The sequence below is a fragment of the Parasteatoda tepidariorum genome, chromosome 6 (genome assembly GCF_982258835.1).
Source record: "Parasteatoda tepidariorum strain Cologne lab strain chromosome 6, Ptep-v5.0, whole genome shotgun sequence".
Lineage (NCBI taxonomy): Eukaryota > Metazoa > Arthropoda > Arachnida > Araneae > Theridiidae > Parasteatoda > Parasteatoda tepidariorum.
In genome coordinates, this window is record NC_141760.1 from 35,826,267 (window position 1) to 35,849,579 (window position 23,313).

General features: G+C 27.8%; 1 protein-coding gene across 1 annotated transcript in view; it reads left to right on the forward strand.

Moving 5' to 3' along the window:
• The window catches only part of LOC107449160 (proto-oncogene tyrosine-protein kinase receptor Ret), a 184,806-nt gene that overhangs the window by 32,845 nt on the left and 128,648 nt on the right, over positions 1-23,313 (forward strand). The window contains exon 2 of the mRNA XM_087165636.1: positions 17,983-18,273. Within this exon, the coding sequence (XP_087021762.1) occupies positions 17,983-18,273 (291 nt within the window). The remainder of the gene's footprint in view (positions 1-17,982; positions 18,274-23,313) is intronic.

Consider the following 23,313-nt stretch of genomic DNA (forward strand, 5'->3'; position numbering starts at 1 on the left):
CTTGTGCTATCATACTACGATTACATTTTTTAATGCTGCATTTTTACTTTAATTATACTTTTAATAGTTATCTATATTTTTTATCAAAATAAATTTCAATAATTGATGATTAATGGAAAGATTATAAAGCCATTTTAAGCTGAATTGTTATTGATCATTTTTGACACTGATTAGGGCTATCAGTGTAACAGTTGCCATATTTAATGGATATTTTCTTAGGCGTTCTCGATTATCATTTCTGAAATTAGATTCTAAAATTGGCAACAGATATATAATTGTGAGGTGTCAGTAATTTATGCGATAATTTTTAGAACTCGATCTCAGTGAAGATAACATTCTGTGTTACTTTGAAATCAATTTACGAATTTGGCCTCATTATTGATTTGTGATTCTGAAATAAAAAAAATAGTTCTAAAAATAGTTTTAATCAGTATGTGATGTTTTTCGTAGTTTCTTTTTAAGTATTCATTCATATAATGATATTATAGCTTTCCTAATATTTATACTTTTCAAAGAAAATTTTTTGATATACGTGTTGATTAAACTTAAATTATAAAAAAGGATCACATTTAAAAAAAATTTTGAACTATTGAAAATTTCGAAAATTTGATGTTATTTAATTTTAGATAAAGCCATAAATATTAATTAAAAGTTTATTTAAAATTAAAGTTTCTTACTCTAATTTTTCTTCGGAAACTTTTAATATTATAATATCGTTTAAAAGTATTTGAAAAAAATCTAAATAAGAACAACACAGTTTTTGCCTCATTTTTAAAACTATGTAAAACAAATTCTGAAAATGCGCTACGCGAATATGCGAATTCCGAATATGATTTGTGATTGATTGTTTTGAAGTTGGAAAAGCATGAAAATCAATCAATATAAAACAGTTTTTACATAAATAATATCGTAAAATCACTGCAGCTCTCTAACTAAATGTTACTGTAAAAATTAAGGTGTATTATTTTACGGTAGAAATGGACTTGCATTTAAAGGGATTTTACGTAAAAATGCGCTACGAATATGCGAATTCCGAATATGATTTGTGATTGATTGTTTTGAAGTTGGAAAAGCATGAAAATCAATCAATATAAAACAGTTTTTACATAAATAATATCGTAAAATCACTGCAGCTCTCTAACTAAATGTTACTGTAAAAATTAAGGTGTATTATTTTACGGTAGAAATGGACTTGCATTTAAAGGGATTTTACGTAAAAATGCGCTACGAATATGCGAATTCCGAATATGATTTGTGATTGATTGTTTTGAAGTTGGAAAAGCATGAAAATCAATCAATATAAAACAGTTTTTACATAAATAATATCGTAAAATCACTGCAGCTCTCTAACTAAATGTTACTGTAAAAATTAAGGTGTATTATTTTACGGTAGAAATGGACTTGCATTTAAAGGGATTTTACGTAAAAATGCGCTACGAATATGCGAATTCCGAATATGATTTGTGATTGATTGTTTTGAAGTTGGAAAAGCATGAAAATCAATCAATATAAAACAGTTTTTACATAAATAATATCGTAAAATCACTGCAGCTCTCTAACTAAATGTTACTGTAAAAATTAAGGTGTATTATTTTACGGTAGAAATGGACTTGCATTTAAAGGGATTTTACGTAAAAATGCGCTACGAATATGCGAATTCCGAATATGATTTGTGATTGATTGTTTTGAAGTTGGAAAAGCATGAAAATCAATCAATATAAAACAGTTTTTACATAAATAATATCGTAAAATCACTGCAGCTCTCTAACTAAATGTTACTGTAAAAATTAAGGTGTATTATTTTACGGTAGAAATGGACTTACATTAAAAGGGATTTTGTGGATGATTACCGTTTCTACATTATACACTTTGCATAGAATAACATTATGAATAATGTTAAAAAAAACGATTGGCATTTTTTATAAGTATAAATTGTTACCAATTACACTGAGAAAAAAAAGTATGGTCGAAACTACTAAAATATTATAAAATTTACCATGTTCCTAGTTTTATGGGATCACCAAAAAACTAGGTAATTTTTACTCGATAATATTTTCTGTATTCATTTTGGTAAAATTAACTATGAGATATGGTTTTACAATCAGTAATAAAATGTGGTAATTTCATAAAAATATCTTAGATTTATCAAGATTACATTTGTTATTAGTAATTTTATCACGACATAAAAACCATTTATTCAGTTAAATTTACTTTTCAGTTTTGTATTTGTTACTAAATGTGTGGTAATAAGAATTAAAATTTTAAAAAAGAACAGACTTCTGATAAACTGTTACCATATGAAGAAAAAAATACCGAATGGATGGTTTAAACACCGTATATTTTGATTTTTAATACCACAATTATGCTTGTTTTTTTTTATTTTTATTTTTTTTTTATCAGAAATCTAATTACTACACAGAGCGGAAATTTGACCAGATTTTTCTCCATGCATTAACGTGCAAAATAGGCTCCTGCATTCCTTATTGCTATTTCTTATATACTTACGAATATTTTTTTAATTTCTTTTAGTTTGTTTTGTTCAATTCAGAAAACCGTAAGGAAAAAATTTAAGCAGTTTTGATTATTTTGATACTGCAAAATTAACAAGCATTTATGAAACATTTTGTCAATTTTTTTTGAAAATAGGGGCTTTATAATGTTTGAAGGAATTGAACTTTTGTATTCTACTTCATTGTACTCTTTTTTTACCTTATTGGTTTTTGTTGTTGTTCCTTTTGTATTGCTTTGCCATTGGAAATAAGAAAAAATGCTTTTGAGGAATTAAAGAAGAATTAAATTTTTCCGAACCTATTTTAGCATCTCATTTTTTTTCTAAATGGTAGGAATTCTATTTTCTTCTAATTTCTACATGTTGCAACATTTGGGATTCTTACTTTACCCTTTTTACACCATTTTCCTATTTTCTCCTTTAGTTTAATAACCGTGTTGTTTTTCAACCTCTTGTCGCAATTTTTTTAAAAATTTATTTTGCATTTTTGTGTCCCTCTTTTTCATTCTGAATATGTTTCATAAAAGAAAATATGTGGATTATGTGGCATCTTGGCTCTTTTCATGTTATTTAGCTTTTTTAGGATCAAAAATTTTTGCATACTCTTTAAGAAGGTATTGCAAAATTTGAAGAGTTGAAAAAGAGTTAAAATAACGAATATTTTGAATTCATTAACCAGAATTAAGCTTGTTTTTTTATTTACCAGAAACGCAATTACCCATACAGTCAGGTAATTTTACCAGAAATTTCCTCCATGCGGAAAATCCTTGTTCCTCCTTTATTTTTATTAAAGTTATTTAAAAAAATGTTCTTCTTTAAAAAATGTTTTTTAGCGCTATGGAATATAATATAATGCTATGGAAAAAATATAATATAATGAATGCTGTCGTATTTAATATTGAGAAAAAGTTAAAAAAAAAGAAACGAAAAGGAAATATTTTTGTAAGTTTATAATAATAGAAATAATCACACTATAATTTTTTTAACGTGCAACTTAACGTCTTTAACAAAATTCCAATTTTTATGACTAGGGTTTTTAAAAATGTATAAATTTTCTATCTGATATTTTTTTTAATGAAACTATTTTATAATGATATTTTCTTAATTTTTTATACCTTCATCAACGTTGGAACAAAAACAAATATCATCCCAGAAATTGTTTTTTTTTCTTCATTTTCATTCCAACTCATACAAAAACTTTAAAGTCATTATCTAAATGTGCCGACAAACCAATTAGGTGATATGGAACTGTGCCAAATTTTATCTCTCCCGTGTGCTTCTTGCTACTTGAAGGAGTGTTTTATGTGATTTCTTATTTTTCCTTTTTTTTGAACATTTGTATTCTTAGATAAAGCAATCTTTGAGATAAATGATTTTCTTTTTATTCGCATTAAACGTCTGGTAGCCATAAAATTATTTTAAATTATGTATTTTTATTCCATGATGATCAAATGTGAAACATTAAATAATTTGTAACGAGGCTATTTTGTATATCTTCGGAAAATTGCTTTTGCTAAATTTATAAAACAAATATTTTTCAGTACATTTTAAATAATATTTTGAAACTGTCTTAAGTGAACTGTCTTATGAATTCTCCGATTCAATGCTTTCCAAATGCAGCAATTTTCTTATTTCTTTACTTTGTTGCGTAGATTAGTAAAAACTAGTTTTACTTCAAATTATAAAAATATATAAGAGATTCAGAAAAGCTTTATTTTAGTAAAGGGCATTAAAAATAAATGGGTAGTAAATAAATATTTGTCAAGACGCCGTTAGAAAATCTGCCGTGAAACCCGCCACTTACCGTAAAATATTATGCCATAATTTTTACTGTTGCATTTATTTAATTAGAATAGTTCAGTGATTTTGCGATATTTATTACTGTAGAATTCGAAGCGTAGAGGGAAAATCATACAGGTATTTAATCCTAAAAAATGTATTAAATATATGTGAAAACGAAAAATTTTGCAATACTATGTTACTTTAAGGTGCAATGTTTAATTTATTTGCATAAAATAATAAAAGAGCCTCATAATTTAATTGACAGGTAATTAAAGGTGTCCGTAACAGAGGGAACAAAGAAAATCTCACATTTTTGACATGAACTGTTATTTCTGTTATATTCTGTGATTTGGAAGATCCTAAACATTATTTGCAATTTTTTTTTAATTATTACATTTCAAGGTAAAATAAATTATTATAAAACTTTTCAACTTGCTTGCACATTTTTATTAACTTCAACAAAATGCAATGTAACAGAGGGGACATTTACAAATTTGACAAATAGTTACAGGGAAATATCATGCCATTTGATTAAAAATTGTACCTTAAAGTAGCATATTATTGCACAATTTTTTGTTTTCACATATATTTAATACATCTTTTATGATAAAGTACACCTGTGTGATTTTCCCTCTGTTTCGCTTGGAATTCAACTTCCGGTTTTAGTTGGCATGGAATTCAACTACTGTAAAAATTAGGGTATATCAGATTTTTTGTTTCGTAAAGTATCCAGCAAAAAAGGATTTTTCTTTAAAAAAATACTGGCACCCAAAGTACCGGTACTTTTCTATCGTAATTAGATCTGGAATTTTTTACATTATGCATAGTCTAATTATTCATGTTTGTAAAAATCTTCCAAAAGTAGATAATGCATATTTTACACCAAAGTCTATTTACAAGTTTAAAAGAGAAACCAAACTTGCAATTCTAAAAAGAATAATTTTTTTCGACATTTAATCCAAAATTTGAGTGATTTTAATATTTAGCAATGATTTTTGTATCTTATTTATTATCGTCGTTGAACAGCTGACCTGATTTTGAGTTCGTGAACACTAATGTTCAACTCCGCAGCTTTGCAATTTTGAACCCAATCCAGAACACAAGGGGACTCCGGGATCAGGTATTGAGAGAAATTTGCCTTCCTGGAGGACTTTTTGATAGAACTAACACGCATTTGCATTGCAAGGAGAGAAAAGGGACGAACTCTTCACATGGTTAGCCTGACTGCAAAGGGACTCTAATCCATGACCCATCCTACCCATAATCCCGAGGAGAAGTACGCAAGAAGTAAAATTAACATTGAAGGGTTAACATTTTGGACTGTACTCTCACTACGATATTTGGACCATATTGGACCGTTATTTGGACCACATCATTTGCTCTAAATAATGAGCATATTATCGGTCACCTCCTCAACCTATTAGATTGTGTCCTAGTATGTGAAGATCCGATCACTAGATCAAAAACTACTCAAAGTAGTTCTTTTTTTCGCACTACATCATATTTGGTGTTGATCGATTCAGAAATGCCGATTTGTATAAGGAACATTTATACATGAAAGCATTCTGCTGTAAATATATAGCAGAACATAATATAAGGATAATTGACTGAGGTTATATCAACTCGATACTTATAAGCTACCCTCACTTCCTTTTTTCATGCATAACCCCTAAAATATTTGTATATATTTTCCTACTTTTCTTTAACTGTTTTTTTAATTTTTTAACTCTCTGCAAAGCCAATCGCTTTAAAATAGAGTACCATCATAAAACTTTTTTTTAAAGTTTTATATCAAGTCATATTTTGAGGATAAAAAACCAGAAATTGTCGAAGAAAAGAAATGTTGATAGGCTTTTGCGTCTGATTTCGTAGCTGAAAATATCACTTTCTCTGATTAATCAGCATATTATCAGTCACTGCCTCTACCTTTTTTGTGTCCTAGTATGTGAAGATCCAATCATTAAATCAGAAACTACTCAAAGTAGTTCTTTTTTCTGCGCTACATCTTATTTGGTGTTGATCGATTCATGATTGCAGATTTGTATAAGTAACATAATACATTCTTCTTTAATTACATAGCTGAACACAACATATGGATAATTGACTGAGGCTATATTAACTCGATTCTTTTAAGTTACCCTCAATATTTTATTTCTCTTTTTCGTGCATAACCATTGCACTTTTTATAATGTATCTAGTTTTTTTTAACTTTAATATAATTGTTTTTTTCATTTTCTTAACTCAACTCCGATCACTCCGAAGCCAATCACTTTAAAGTAGAGTGCAATCATAATAAATTTTTTTAAAGTTTTATATCAAGTCATATTTTGAGGATAAAAAACCAGAAATTGTCGAAGAAAAGAAATGTTGATAGGCTTTTGTGTCTGATTTAGTAGCTGAAAATATCATTTGCTCTGATTAATGAGCATATTATCGGTCACCTCCTCAACCTTTTGGATTGTGTCCTAGTATGTGAAGATCCAGTCATTAGATCAGAAACTACTCAAAGTAGATTTTTTCTCCGCACTACATCTTATTTGGTGTTGATCGAATCATGATTGCAGATTTGTATAAGTAATACGAAAACATTCTTCTTTAATTACAAAGCTGAACACAACATATGGATAATTGACTGAGGCTATATTAACTCGATTCTTTTAAGTTACCCTCAATATTTTATTTCTTTTTTTCGTGCATAACCATTGCAATCTTTATAATGTACATAGATTTTTTTTAACTTTAATATAATTGTTTTTTTTTAATTTTTTTAACTCAACTCCGATCACTGCGAAGCCAATCACTTTTAAGTAGAGTGCAATCATAAAACTTTTTTTCAAAGTTTTATATCAAGTTTTATTTTGAGGATTAAAAACCAAAAATTGTCGAAGAAAAGAAATGTTGATAGACTTTTGTGTCTGATTTCGTAGCTGAAAATATCATTTGCTCTGATTAATGAGCATATTATCGGTCACCTCCTCTACCTTTTAGATTGCATCCTAGTATGTGAAGATCCAATCATTATATCAGAAACAGCACAAAGCTGAACACAACATATGGATAATTGACTGAGGCTATATTAACTCGATTCTTTTAAGTTACCCTCAATATTTTATTTCTTTTTTTCGTGCATTACCATTGCAATTTTTATAATGTATATAGATTTTTTTTAACTTTATATAATTGTTTTTTGTAATTTTTTTAACTCAACTCCGATCACTGCGAAGCCAATCACTTTTAAGTAGAGCGCAATCATAAAACTTTTTTTTAAGTTTTGTATTATGTGTAATAAAATATATTCGTTTGATATTTTTTTGTTATATTGGTTACTTTGTTTTGCTTGTTAGTATTAATATAAGTTTATTAACCTTATTCTTTTTCTCCTTTTTTCGTCTTTTTAACTACGGTGTATTGCCATTTTAATAGTTGATTGATAATTGCAATTATTTCAACTGCAAACTGACTATGCGAGGCTATTTTTCTTAAAAGTATTACACCAGGTAACTAAAACTGTGTCTCATAAATTTCGTAAATTCATTAATTTTAAAAAAAAATGCTTTTTTCAGGATGAGCATAATTAAACTGAGGCTTCCATCATAGACATACTGAACGTATCCAAATGAACGGGTTCAACTGATTAAGATCAAAAGGTCGAAAGAGAAATAATTTGAAATGTTGCTAATAGATGGCGTTGTATATAGCATTGAATTGCTAAAACCATAGTGCACACATGCAACCTTATGCATATATGGTTGCATGTGTGCATAATACGTTGCATAAATATGCAATTTATGCACATTAAGTAAGCATGCTAGCAAATAAATAAAATGTTTTTTCATTCCTAGGTTTTGAGCTGTTATCTTTCTTCTTACTGCATTTAAGCGCCAGCAATTGGCCAAATTTCTAACTATTTTCATCTACTGAAACCTCGGTCTAATGATTTAAGAACAAATAATTGCAATTTCATTTGAACACTTAAAGTAGAACCGAAGCCAGGAGCCTCTGCGTACTATTAGCTTAAATTTTAACCACACTAACATTATAAGCTAACGTTATTGAAATAGATTATATAAGTTTGTATAATAAGGAAACTTTCAAACAGACCACTAAAGAGATGCAGTCAACGGAACCATTTATCTTTAATTGATTTCCGTTGATAATGCGGTTCAATTAGTTTAGATGTTGATTTCGAAATATATGTAAGAAATTCTAAAGTAATTGTAACAGTAGAGATCGCTGAAACTATTTGAGCAATTTCCTAGCTTATATTTCATCAGTATAAGTAGTAATCACAAAAAATGTATCAATCACTAACAATTCGAAGAATACAAATAAAAAATTATGAAATACGAGAGTAGATCCGATGGAAAAACTATTTTCGATTAATTATCTTTGTTTCGTGAGGAACAAAGTTAAATCGGAATAAAGGAGACTTGAACTAAGCTTAATCAAGAAATTTTACATTTATTAGTTGTTAACTACTTTTTTTGGATATCTGTTGTTTCTAGCGAAAAGAAAACAATTAAAATAAATGTTTATCAGAAAAAGGAAATTATTTTCGTACAAATTAATGGAATGCAACTAAAAATATTCTTTGCTCTTTTCCATAACAGCAAAGCATAATAATATTGAGAAAGATAAATGTAACAATGCCCATTTAATTAAATGAACATCACATTAAAATTAAATTAACTAAATTATGATCAAATTAACATCATTACAGTTCTTTCTTAGTATATTCTATTGCTGTGCGTTTAAGATTTTCTAGTTCAAATTGTAACACAACACAATATTACAAATAACACGGGTTAAACAGCAACTGAGCCACCACGGCCAGCGTGTAATTATTGTAATATTTAGGGAACTTTATATATATATATATATATATATATATATATATATATATATATATATATATATATGAATAATACTGAATACTATATATATGAATAAGCAATGAATAATACTGAAGAATGAATGAACTGAACTATGAAATGAATGAAGAATCTTCTATGAAATGAATAATATTGAAGCAGAAAGAATTCTCAGAATATCAATAGTTATTACAACTGAATATTATTACCAGAGCTCCACCACGACCAATCAATTGCATCTCGATTGTAATGTCAGAAATTTAAGAAAGGTAATTGAAATTTAAAAGCAAATGTGGGATTTGTAAAAATTGCTTGACTGAAAAGCTAGTTCTTGTTTATTGTTCATAAAGCTGAAATGAATATTTTGTTTATTCAGCCATTTTGAAAATGCCTAAAGCAACGCACCTTAACATTCGGTGCAAAATTACTAAACGACTTTCTTTTTCCTTATTTTTCTCCGTCTTTTAAGAAATTTCATTTTTATTAGACGTATTTATTTTATCCTGAAATAAGAAAAACATAAACGACATATTTTTACTTCAACTATTAGCATTTTGTTTAGAAATTATAAAGATATCCGAAAGGCAATAAGTTGTTGGTTTTGGATAAATTCTTAATTTACTCAGTAGAATCATAACTAAAAAAAAATTGTTCGAATTCCTTTTCTTATTCTAACTTTTTATTTCCGCAGCATGCAAATAATTACTTGCGAACACCCCGTCGTTTTCATTATTTTTAATCACGCTAAAGTGTGTGCCTTAACTATGCACTTCAGAAAATAATGAATCTTAATAAAGCTTGTTTCACTAGGTAGCTATTACGAAATTTTTGCCACATTTTTTACGAACTTAATGGAACAAAAAGTCTGCTACGCAATCATTAATCATCATCTCAAAAATGAATCAAGTAAAATATTTTTTGCTTTCTTTTGACTGCAAAAACGTCCATCCAAAAAATAAATTTGCAGAATTCAATCTTGTATACTTTCTTCAAAAAGTTTTTTTCTTCTTTAGATTACACTGAATTTTTTTAGAAAATATCTTACAAATGAATAAATAAAAACAATTTCCATTTCATAGTGATTAAATTGTACTGTGTAGTGATTAATCGTAATTGTATAGTGATTAAATATTTTTTATATAAATATTTAATATTACATCTCTTAAATTATGAACTGTAAAAACAATTCATGTAAGAAATACCGGCACTCGGGATGCCAGTACATTTTAACGTAAAATCCATTTCTACCGGAACATATAACGGACAAAAAAAACTGATACACAGTAATTTTTGAAGCTATATTTATTCAATTCTAGTGATTCAGAGATTTTACGTTAATTATTTCTATAAATTACGGTACGTCAAAATTTTTTTGTTTCGTAATTTGTACCTGTAAAAATAAATTCATTTCTACTGTAAAATATTTTATCGTAATTCTCACAGCAATATTCATTTAGTAAGAGTGATTAAGTGATTTTACAGTAATTATTACTGTAAAAATTACAGTATAATATTTTACGCTAGAAAGGGATTTTATGGTTAAATGGATTTTCCGGATGATGCAACCAAAGTGCTGGTGTTTTTTACCGTAATTTGATTCGGAAATTTTTACAGTTTAGAAATATGTATTTTCACATTTAATATTTTATTTATGTTATAGATATTTTTACAATTGGTGATTCATTTAAAGTTTAATGATTGTTAGCATATAAACTAATTAACTACTTTTGGTCAGAAACGAATTTTAGGTTTTAGAAGATTGATTAACACATGGTGATTCAAAAGTTGCAGTAAGCATATGGATATGATTAATGTTCTAAAGTTTTTTCCCCTTACTTTTCTAAAACATATTATTTCCAGTGCATAATATTGTTATACTAAACCTTGGTGAATAAAATCATTCAATACACTGTTATCTCGCTCGCGAATAAATTGATAGTAAAATTAATTAGCTACTATTTTTTACTATAACTGTTGCCACTCCTTGATATATTATGATAGCTTAAATTTTTTTTTACCCACTTCGATGAATAAGTGCTTCTTTTTTCATCCTGAGAAAAACTAAATTTTAATTTTTTTCCTAATAATCCTTATATTTTAATATTTTTTGTGTTCTGTTTTTCTAAAACATTTTTTTTGAAGTCTGTAATTAATTTTAATATTTTTGTATATCAATGCTTTGAAATAAAATTATAAATATAATAATATAAACATAAAATTATAGATCTAAGCATTTAATGTTAACTTGTTCAATTAAAATAAAAGAGAATTTCTTCGCAATTTTGTACCATCAAGCAATAATTTAAATACAGAAAATAAATAAAAAATAAAATTTATAAATAAAACTCAAACTTTTTATATCTCTTTTTTGTTTAATGAGAATACTTGGAACACAAAATACAATAAATGAAAAAAAAAATTAAAAATACATATTTTTTTGGCAAATTTTTTTCAATTATGTGTGCAAAATTTTATCGTTATTTTCTTAAAAATTATTATGGATGAAAAAATTAAAAAAAAAAATTTGTCTTAAATAAAATCAAAAATCTAATCAATAAAATAATTAAAATTTAACAATTGCATCACAATGTGCTCTATAAATTTATTATTTTTCAATAAGGAATTTGTGCATTATTCCCTTAGATAGTATTATAATTTTATAATAGCTGCTGAACAGCCGACCCATTTTAGACTTCGCGGGAATCAGTATTAAATTCTGTATTTCGGTAATTCTTAACCCAACCCAGAGGACAAAGTAACTCTTGGATAAGGCCATCGTAACAAACTAACCTTCTTCAAAGACTTTTCTATTAAATAAACCCCCATATGCATTACACGGAGAGGAAAGCTAAGAAAACCTTTCTCTGTAAACTCAATAGACAGGGGATCCTAACCATGATTGGTCTACCACTGGCACTGCGGTCGCAAATTCAAATCGTCCTGCCATCGCCAGGATTCGAACCTGGACCTTCACACTGGGAGGACGAGCAATCGCATCTTCCCTTAGATAATTAGAAAGATAGGATTTAAAGTGAAAGGCACATTCTTATGAAATATTCCTTTTTCAAAGAGTGAATAATTTATTCTCGAATCATTTTGAAATGAAACAAATGTAAATATTGCATAAAAAATAAACATACAGTTTTCGAAAACCCTAGAGAAATATTTTAAGGGATTTCTGTTGAATCATTAATAAAATTTGAATATTTCTCAGTAAAATACGTCGCTCTCAGAGATTTATTAATTAAAGTTAATGAATGCTGGCCTGTGCCGCTGATTAATTATTTTAGTATACAGCATTAAAACGCGTGAATAAAATAACTAAACCACCTAAGATTTAAAAATATTTCGTTTAGATTATTTCACATATTGATTTTTACTTATTTCTTTTAGACTTTGAATTTTATTTCTGTTTTGTTGTTATGCTTCATAATTTTATTTTTGACTATTCCTATAGTAATTTCTGTGATGCATAGGATTTCTTCTACCACCGCAATTACTATTTAAAAAAATTCTTCTGTTAGGAAAATCCCAGTCCCTGAGCATATTTTTTGTTTAAACTTAACTTAACTTAACTTACCTTAACTTAACTTTAACTAAGTTAACTTAAGTTAACTTAGTAGGTTAAATTAAGTTAATTTAGTAGGTAAGTTAAGTTAAGTAGGTTAAACTTAAGATTTTTAACTTTCTGTAAGTAAAATATTAACTAAATTCCCACAACGAACACAGCAAATACATTTTTCACTGCATTATCTCTTAGTTTACAAAAAAATGTTATTTGAATCTCGGCGATGCCTTTTCAAATATCCCTCCTCTCCCTCTCGTCTTAATTTCATTTGTATTTTTGTTTAAAATAACTCTTCGAAATCTCCAAACGAATAAACATTCGTATAAAAATATAATAAATAGATCAGTGATTAAATCAGGCATATGTTTCCACTTTACAAAGCAGAAACCCGAAGATAAGTTATAAAATTATTTGAAGTTTGTTTTGTCAATTTCATCTCCATTTAATTTCGCTTGTATTTGATCAATCTATTTATTAAATTTAAGTTAAAAATTTTAAGTTATTAGCTATGCTGAAATGCAAATTTTTTCTTGAATAAGTGTCACCAAGCTTGATGCATTCGGTCGAAGAACATTTGTTGTCAATAAAAGGTTACTTCATTTCAAATTTTTTTTCTTAAACTGAAACTTTATCATTTGCGCTTTGAAAAGCTAAATTTAAAAGATTAAATCATAAAATTGGAACAAAAGATTGTTGTATTGAGTTATAGATGAGAATTTTTCTATAGAATTCTGTTTGTAATAACAATTTCTTTATTTTTCAACTATTATCTTAAACGTGATTTTTACAACTGTATTATTTATCGCTCATTTGGTGAAGTTTCAGCAATTCTCAAACAAGTATTTCTCAGCAATTCATATACTTTTTTCATTTTTGATAGAATTTAAAAATTTAAAACCTTTTGTTAAACTTTTACTTCAAGAAGTAAACTTTATGATTGATCAACGTTTTCAAGTTCACGGAGATTTACATATGTATTTTTTCATTTCAGATCGAATTTTGCGCAAACACACAAACCCTAAGTAGAATATATTGTTTGTAATTTTGTTATGATATAAAAAACTTTAAATAATAAAATATACATTATGGAATAGAAGAAGAAAATTAACGTTTCATAAAAGTGTTTTAAAACCAAAAATTTTAAAGTTTGAAGCCTTTTAGAAACTTTTAAGACATTTCCAGTACTAATTTACACGAAAAAATTAAGTAACAAAAAATTGAGTTTTGACATGAAATAAAAAATTTTTCATACATATATTAGAACAAAACTAAGAGTAACAATTCATTTTAATTTTAAAAAAAGTAATAAAACCTCTTAAGATAATCCTAAATTAATTAGAGTAATTAAAATCCTTTTTTAAAATTTTGAAAATTAAAAAATATTTCCTCTGCTAAGTTTTTTTAAAGTAAAGAAATATATTTAATTAATAAACAAAAAAAAAACAAATGAATTGATTTTGTCTTATCGTTTTATAAAAATAAATGCTTTAATCAGTTTCATTAGAAAAAAATTATCTTTTAAACAATTAATAAAGGGGATTTGTTAAGATTTTCTTCAATTTCTTAATAAAAAAACGTTATTAACTGTTAAATTTTTTTTTCTAAAATTTCTTTTTCTAAATGTTATTCCAGTTAGTAAAGTTTTTAAATTTTATTTCATTAGCGTGAAATTTTTTTCATCTATCTTTGAAAGGCATTTTATTTTCCTGTGCGTCCATTTTTTCTTGCATAATTTATTTCCGTTGTTCTTAATTGCACCAATATATGTGTTACACTCGATTTGGGATTTTAAATCTTCTTGCTCTTGGTTTTAATCGCAAATGTAGTTCAGGTGAATATTTGAAGTCATTTAAGAACAAATTCTATAAAAACCAATGTCAATATTAAACTAATAGTATACATATAAAATTACGGTTAAGACCCAGTAAATAAATATGCAAAAGTATGCAGATTAGTTAAAATTATATTATAGCTAAATAATATTACTATGAGCAAAGAAATACTCCATACTTACCAATCCAGTACTTATGTTAATGTAGAGTGAGCCAAAAAAAAAATGAAAAATAAAATAACCACCTTGAATAAATATTGATTTAATGAACTAATGCTCTAGGAGTCATTCTTAATGATTCGAGGCCATGACCTCAAATATGTTAATTAATTAGTGCAGACAATATTTTAAGTCACGAAAGTAGACACAAAAACGTATTTTCTCTGAATAAACATACCTTTCTTTCGACCGAAGGATTTGAATTTCAGAATCCCAAAATGTAGGGGTTAGTTGCAAGCTGAGAAATGTTGTAAATTCACAAATTTTTTGACTATTATTTCATAAAATAATGAAAAATAATGAATGCTTATTAATTTTTTTTTGCATTGTATTACTTTTTGTATAAACGAATGTCATAATTGTGTGCAAAAATTGTTTAATTCGCTTCAAATGTTCTTGAGATATAGCGAAATACGCAAAAAGGTAAAATTAACATTAAGGGGTCCTAACTTTGGATCGCCCTCTTGACTAAACTATATGGACCGTATTTCCTAGATTGAGGCTACTCCTAATATTTTAGGAGTCAGAAATCCGATCAAAAAAAGGTATGTTTCTTCATATAATGTCTGCTTTCTTAACTTAAAATACCGTCTGCAATAATTAATTAACATATTTGAGATCAACCAATCGAATCAATAAAAATGAGTCCTGGAAAGTGAAGATCTGATCATTAGGATCAAAAGCTATCCAGGGTGTAGTCCGTCTTTTATTTTTTCGTTGCACTGTACACTGTTAAAGTTTTTATTTAAGGCGGCAGCAGTCTTTCCATCCAATTAAGCATATAGTTTATGTCATGCTTATATTATAAAGCTAATAGTTAAGAAAGTTTATTTACCTTTACGGTTTTGAAGCCGTTTACAACTGGTACGGTAAGAAAACTGTGAATACTAAAATATACGGTTTTGTAACCATTTACATCTAGAATGGTTTCTAAACCGTAAAAAGTAAATTTTACAGGACATTGGAGCTGTGTGATTCTGAGTCATTTTTGCGTGAATGTTAGTTTTGTATTCTAATAGTCTAATGTCGCCAATTGAAGAGTGCAGGGCACAGGAAAAAATTCATCTATAGAAGGAATGAGAGAAATATTGCGGTGCCAACGCTGGGATTCGAATTGCTGTTCAGTCGGTCATGAGATTGACACATTAACCCCTCGGCTACAGTATGTACCCAGGTTGACGGAACTAAATGGCTTCATAAGATGGGCTCAGTTAGTGCTGCTAGAATTCTGGTTGTTTAACCGTATTAGAAAAAGACAATCAATAAACGATTGCTTCTCTCTAAACAGTTTTAATATCACATTTCTTATAAATATTTGATTTTTCTGGTTGAATATTTCAAAATAGCAATTAAATAAATAGTTTTATAACAATTCTTTACTGAGAAATGTTTCATAGTGTACGAAAATCGCTCATCATGGATGACAATTTATTACCTGACTGATATGAAAATTGTATTTGATTGTGATTGACTTTAAAGCGTTGATTTTACTTTTTTGCTGTTAAGATTACTAAGCAAGTTTACTACATTTTGAATCAACAGTCTATAATATTGAGTTTGACCTAATACTTTTGCAAGCTAGTGTATGTATTTATAGAATACAAATATCTTTCAAAAAATATTAATTAAACTTCTTAATTAGCGGCTTTCTTTAATTGAAGGCTCAGTAGAAAATTAATTCAAAGAACATGATTATTAATTAAATATTGTATTAATTACTTCATGGCAAGTCACAGACAAAATCCAATTTAAAAGAACATGGTTTTTAATTAAATATTTGTCACAGAAATTTTATCAGAACCTAAATCAACTCAATTTCTCTGCCACCAACTGTGTAGTTAATTTATTAAAATGAAAATAAATATTATGGAATGGCTCCTAGAAGTGTTTTATTCCACAAAAATAACCTTATCATTAATCAAGAAATTAATTACCTTGGGTAGTATTTCAATAACGCAAATAATTTATTACATTTAATCAAAATTTTAATTAATACATTCTGATTAAATTATATAAATAAGAAGATTGACTGAGTTTTATCACAATTAAATTTTAAAGTAAATAATAGGGTTAGATATTTTTCTTAATTAACTGAATGAAGAAATATATTATCAGTTATTGCCTTTAAATCGATCAACGAGGTGTGTGTAAGCTTATACTACAATTATAATTCACACAGTAGTGCAACACGGTAGTCTAAATTGTTACTTACCACCTGTAGTTAGTTCGGAATGTCCATTAATTAGTAAACATATGCACTCAAACTAGTTAATTAAGTAATTAAATCAATAAATGATTAATCTGTTTATTAACAAATTGCTCTGAGTGCTTACTTTATTTCAAACCACTAAACCTTTTATGCAAATGAGCTATAGCGTAACATTGTTGCCACTTGATTGTTTTATGGTTCTTTCAAGCCTTACAACCTTTTTTTCATATATGCTAGTTTGAATAAAGAGATCACACCTAAGCAAGCTGACCAAGTACATCCTGAAACGCTAATGATTTATGCCAATGATGCGTATTTTTTTTATCGGGCAGACAGGATGATGTGTCTTACCATAAAGTTGATTTCGTAAGGGATAAGTAACTGTGTTATGTCAACATTCCTATTCCTCAGATCTTATTTCTGAGCGTTTTGAGGAGCAAGTTGAAAAAGTCATCCAATATTTCAATCCAGAACCGTCGAATGTTTTTATTCAAATATGGTTTCAGTTATAATGATCCATTAGTGTTTCGTAGATTTTTCGACAGAAATAATAAAAGCTGTATGATAATTAAAAGGTTGATAACGAGAGGGGGTGGAAATACAAAGTAACTACTCAAAGCAATTAATTTGCGTAAGTTAGCTTAAACTATTATTTAGATTAACAACTAATTGAATCACCAAGTAAATGGATAACTAAGTAATCAATTAAATCATTAGCTATGAAATGCACTGTCTAGTATTCAGATTCATTCTGTTAAATTTTACATCCAGCAACATATAAAGCATTTTAAGTTTCTTTTAAAATTTTCAACTATTATGGATGGTAATAAATATCTTATCTTTTTGACCTTTTATGACAAGCCTGTATTTTCATTTTCAGATCTGTATGTTTTTTTATTTAAGAAATAAAACAAAATACACACTTTATTTAATAGATAGATCGTAATTCAATAAAGTATCACAGAACTAATTTAGCTTTTTTCACGATTTCAGGTCTTGTTTACGGATGGGATTTTCCAACGCGCCAAGCAAAAATATCTATACCACTCGATTTCCCTCTGCACGTGCCCTTCTACAGAGTTCTAGTAGTGCCGGACATTACGGAGCTTGCTGAAAGTCCTTCAGTAGAATTATCGATTTCAAAAATACGAACTCATGTTGGAAATGCTACTGATTTTCGAAACGTCCGGGTGAAGTCACTGGTGGAAATCGGTCTAAACAATGGATCGTTATGGTTGGTTCGAAAACCAGCTGATCTAAAACTGTTCGAAGATCCTCCTCAAGGTAGGTCTTACTTATGTTTCCTGTTTGTCAATTAGAATCATAAGCTCAGTATCAAAATGTACATTTCAGAAGTATTTCAAATCATAAACGTTTCAGTTAATTTGATTTCTATATGCATGCGTTCTCCTATTTTTCGTATACTACTTAAACATTGTAACACAATGATTAAACAGTTGATTAACTTTGTGAGAATGTTATCTTTGAAATATTTTATAATGGTACGGTAAAATGGATTTTATGAATGATGCACCCAAAGTGCCGGTACTTATACCGTAATGTGCTCTCTAGTTCGTTTACAGTGTCAGTATATTTTTTAAGTCATATTCTTTTAGCTGACGGATTACGACACGTTTAATAAGAAAAAGCACTTAGAAGAAAATCAAGAAAATTTGCTGATGGAGAGTAGTCGAAAGTTGCAGGAAAAATTAAAGAATTAAAGATAATTGTGATATTCGGTCGCAACTGTAACCTTTAATAGTGTTTCTTAGAGTCATGTTCTCTTTACTCATGGACGACAACCCTTATTAAGGCGAGCCAAAAACTGAAAAATTTGTTGATGGAAATGAATAAGAAGGCCGGCTGAATTAAACAGATTCCACCAATAAAAGTGAGCCGGAGACAAGGTTTTCGTTTAAAAAATTAAGATTTCTTTTGATGTTTGTTTATTATAATGTATGTTGTACACTTTTCGATTCAATTCAAATTCGTTTAACTTACATAAAAAGTTTAATCAAGTTATCAAGTCTTTAAACAAGTCGAAATTGTTAAAATAATATATTTTTTGCTTCTTAATTGCTTGTTAAATATGTAATCAATTACGTATTAAATAATTATAGATACACTGTAACTGTTCAAATTGTGGTAAAAAAAGAGGTACTTTAATTGCCGGTACCTTTTTAACTACTTGATGGTCCCAACAATAAATTTCCAAAATGCTATAATGGAATTTCTTGTTGTTAATGCAGAGACAAACCATCAGAACAAGTTGCTTTTTCTACGTTGATCCATCATAAATCAGTCCAAATTCCAACATTGTAGTGATGGTTATTCATGATAATTCTAACACTTGATATCAAAGGTGCTATGATGGAAACTCTTAATGGTCGAACCTGAATAAACAAGTTGTTCTTCTTTATGATGAATCATCATAAAGAAGTCCGAATTTATACATTGAAGTGATAGTAGTTCATGTTGGTATCAGCAATTGATTTCCAAGAAAGTATGAGGGAAATGCTTGATGGTACTAATAATAAACTTCCAAAATGCTATAATGGAACTTCTAGTTGGTAATGCAGAGACAAACCATCAGAACAAGTTGCTTTTTTTTACGTTGGTCCATCATAAATCAGTCTGAATTCCAACGTTGTAGTCATGGCTATTCATGATAATTCTAACAATTGATATCAAAGGTGCTATGATGGAAACTCTTAATGGTTGAACATGAATAAATAAGTTGTTATTCTTATGTTGGACCATCTTAAATTTGTCGGAATTCGCACATTGGGGTGATGGCCACTTGTTGGTTACCATGAAAAAATATGTTTGTTCATCAATGGAAAAACATCAAGAGCTAAGAGGAACATTCCTGACGGAATTTTGCCTTTTAAATTAAAGGAGCATTTCCAGTAACAGAATTCCACGAACTATTTCCATTTTTCCATTAGCAAAACCTTTTTTTTTTTTCATTTTAATGGATTATGTTGAGAACAAAAACAAATTTGTTGATTCGTAATTTTCACAGTAATAATAATTTCCTTAAAATCACTGAATTATTCTGCTTGAATAAATATTAAAGTAAAATTTAAATTACGGGATAATATTTCGTGGTAAAATGGGATTTTGCGGATGATGCAGTATCTACATACAGTGTGGGAAAAGTAATGGTACTTCACACCGGAATTTTTGATAGCGTAACCAAAAAGTTACTTCTAACTAATCAGTCTGTAAATAACCAACTGTACAGTATTTGCCTTATTATGATCAAGTCTCATACACTGCTAGACATTTCATGTAAAAAAGTGGTAAAATAGCAATTTATTTAATTATTATTTTACCATATTCAAACAAAACATTCAAATAACCATAAAAAAGGTGATATTCAAACTGTTAAGATGAAGAAAAAAGGCTTATTGATTGTTTTTAAATACAAATTAACAACCAGAATTCTATCCATGCAAACTATGAAGCCTTATGCCTATGCCTTATGAAGCCACTTTGTTACGAGAAACTGCGATCATACTGTAGCTGAGAGGGTCAATCTCATGACCGGTGGAACAGAGGTTTGAATCCTAACGGTGGCACCACAATATTTCTTCCCAATACATGAAGTGTTTTAATTTTATTCTAATTTGTAAAAAAAAATATTTAATTTTAACAAGAATTTTTAAAAGAGTTTTCGAACAATTAGCCGATACATGATTTAAGTTAGTTTGCTTGAAATTGGATTATTTTAACACACTATTACTCTGCCAAGAAATATGCTATGCTCATTTTCCAAGGACACTACAGTTACCCGAAATTAAAAGTGTGAAATTAATTAAATTTGAGATATATTTCGAATTAAAATATGTCTTTGAAAGTTATAGCACGAAGAATAAAAATTACGTGACTATGGGGAATTTTATTACTCTAAAGGGATCGAAGTATTGTTTAAAAATGTTAGCATAACAAAAAATTAATTTTTGAAATTTCTTATTAGTAAAGAAATTCTGAAACCTCAGACATTTGCCAATAATTATTTACCATATTTTTCCTAAAATAATTAAACACAGCTTGCCGAATCTAATTTACATCTTTAGTAATATACTTCTCATCTTATTTAATAAAGTTTGATCCCTTTAATATATTTTATCATAAACACATAGGAATCAATATGAAAGCTTAAGAGAAAGTCCTTTAAATATGTTGTTATCTTTGGAACTTATGAAGTGCCTTTTATGTTAGAGCCTGATAAATTCTAAAAGATAAATAATGCAACCTTTCTCCCGCATATGCATTTTAAGTCTAAAATGGATGCATTCAAGTTCCCACAGATATATAGGAGCAATCAGTAACATGTGCTAGAACTTAAATGAGTAAAGTTTAGAAACAGCAATTTAAATAGTTTTTTTCTAAGAATCATACATCAATATCTCGAAACTATAATAGATTTTGCCTCATTTTTAATTTTGTTGTAAGTAAGAAAAGAAGTGCATAATTTTAAAGAATGCTTTGTAAAAAATATTGTCTTTTTAGAAAGGACAATGAGAAAGAGATCTAGAATTAAAAGAAAAAAGAAAAAGTGTATATATATATATATATATATATATATATATATATATATATATATATATATATATATATATATATATATATATATATATATTACGAAATAGTGATATACACATATCACTATTTCATAAATTTTAGGTATTTAGTTCATGCAATTTCATACTTTGCAACAAAGCTTGAAGCTTTCAGAGATTTGAGAAATAGACAATAAGTTACGAAAGAGAACAAGTATTTTTGAACACCCTCTATACCAGAAAACCAAACAATTCACTTGTAACTTGGATCGATTTTTTTTTAACTTTTGGAATCCCTCGTAACTGTTGCTATCAATTATGTGTTTAAATTCATGAAAGACTGAAATTTTTTAATTTTTTTTCTTTATTATAGATTTTTCAATAATTATGGTTTTTAGTATAAAATCCTGTGTTATAAAATTGAAAGAAATTATATAAGCAAAATATATTTCCTTTGACACAGGTAATCATAAATTATATTGCTTCGATTAAGCAATAAAAATTTCAAGGAACTGTTTCGGAGAAAACATAAGGGGATGATCAATAGGAAATATATTTCCCTTTTAACCAACAACATAAATTGATTACGCATTTCTTGGTAATGCACGTAATTTTTGTTTATGTAATTCTCGTAAATATTATGACTGCTTGCTTGTGTTAGCTTAAATAGCCATATATAATTTGAAAGAAAGATGTTTAATTAGAGTTTATCTGATTCAATGCTGTGATTCTACACATGTGGGAAATTCATTAATTTGTATTTTGGTAAAATATAATAGTTAAGGCGACAGAAGTCTGTTAATTAAAATAATTTCATCATAACTATATTCTGAGAAATATTATTGTCATTCTCCACTTACTAAACTACTTCATTTCCCTTTAAAGCGTTAAAGATTTTAAATTACTCTTAATTCTGAAATAATGAAATAACTATATTTTGGGAAGATTTATAAATTTATTTCTTTTAATGTTATATTACGTGCATTATCACTTGAAAATTTCCTAATGCTTATTGTTTTTCATATTTTTACCAGAAATACACAAAACTTAATATTCCACTCTAAAACATGAATATAGTATTTTATAAAAACACTGAATAGTTCAATAAGGATTGGAAATTTCCCTTAACCAAAATAACCCCTTTTAGAAGCTATAATGGTGTTCCACATGCTTAAGCATTTTTTTAGTTAGTTTGACCAAATTTTTTGTACCTTTTAATTGCATTTAAACACTTCCTGCATTTTAAATTTTAAGTTTGTAAGCTTTTGTTCTTGACCAGATGATTTATCATAGGACGCAAAGTTAATCAATGAGAACGAAAGATATATCGTAAGAAAGTCTATGTAGAAAAACATATTTACAAGGAGTACCACACGCCTTGCCACATCCGGGTAGAAAAAAAAACTGATTATGAAAAAAAGAATTGAAAAGTGCCTCTCCAAACTAAAGCCACATTTGCCTATAAATAACTAAAGCCAATATATCAGTCCTATTTAAATATTGACTTGAAATAAATGACAATCTGCCTGGAGGGCAATAAGATCAATATTATTTCAGGTTTTAATGATGGCAGCATTTGATTCTATCATAGACTGAAACTGCTGAGGATACCCCTATCGTAATTTTTTGGGGGAATTGAGATGAGAGGATATGACAGATTTTTTTCATGACATTATTAAAAAATTATTATTGAAGCCTATTATTGGAAAATCCTACCAGCGAAGACTTTTCATAGTAAATGGAGATGTTTCCAAGC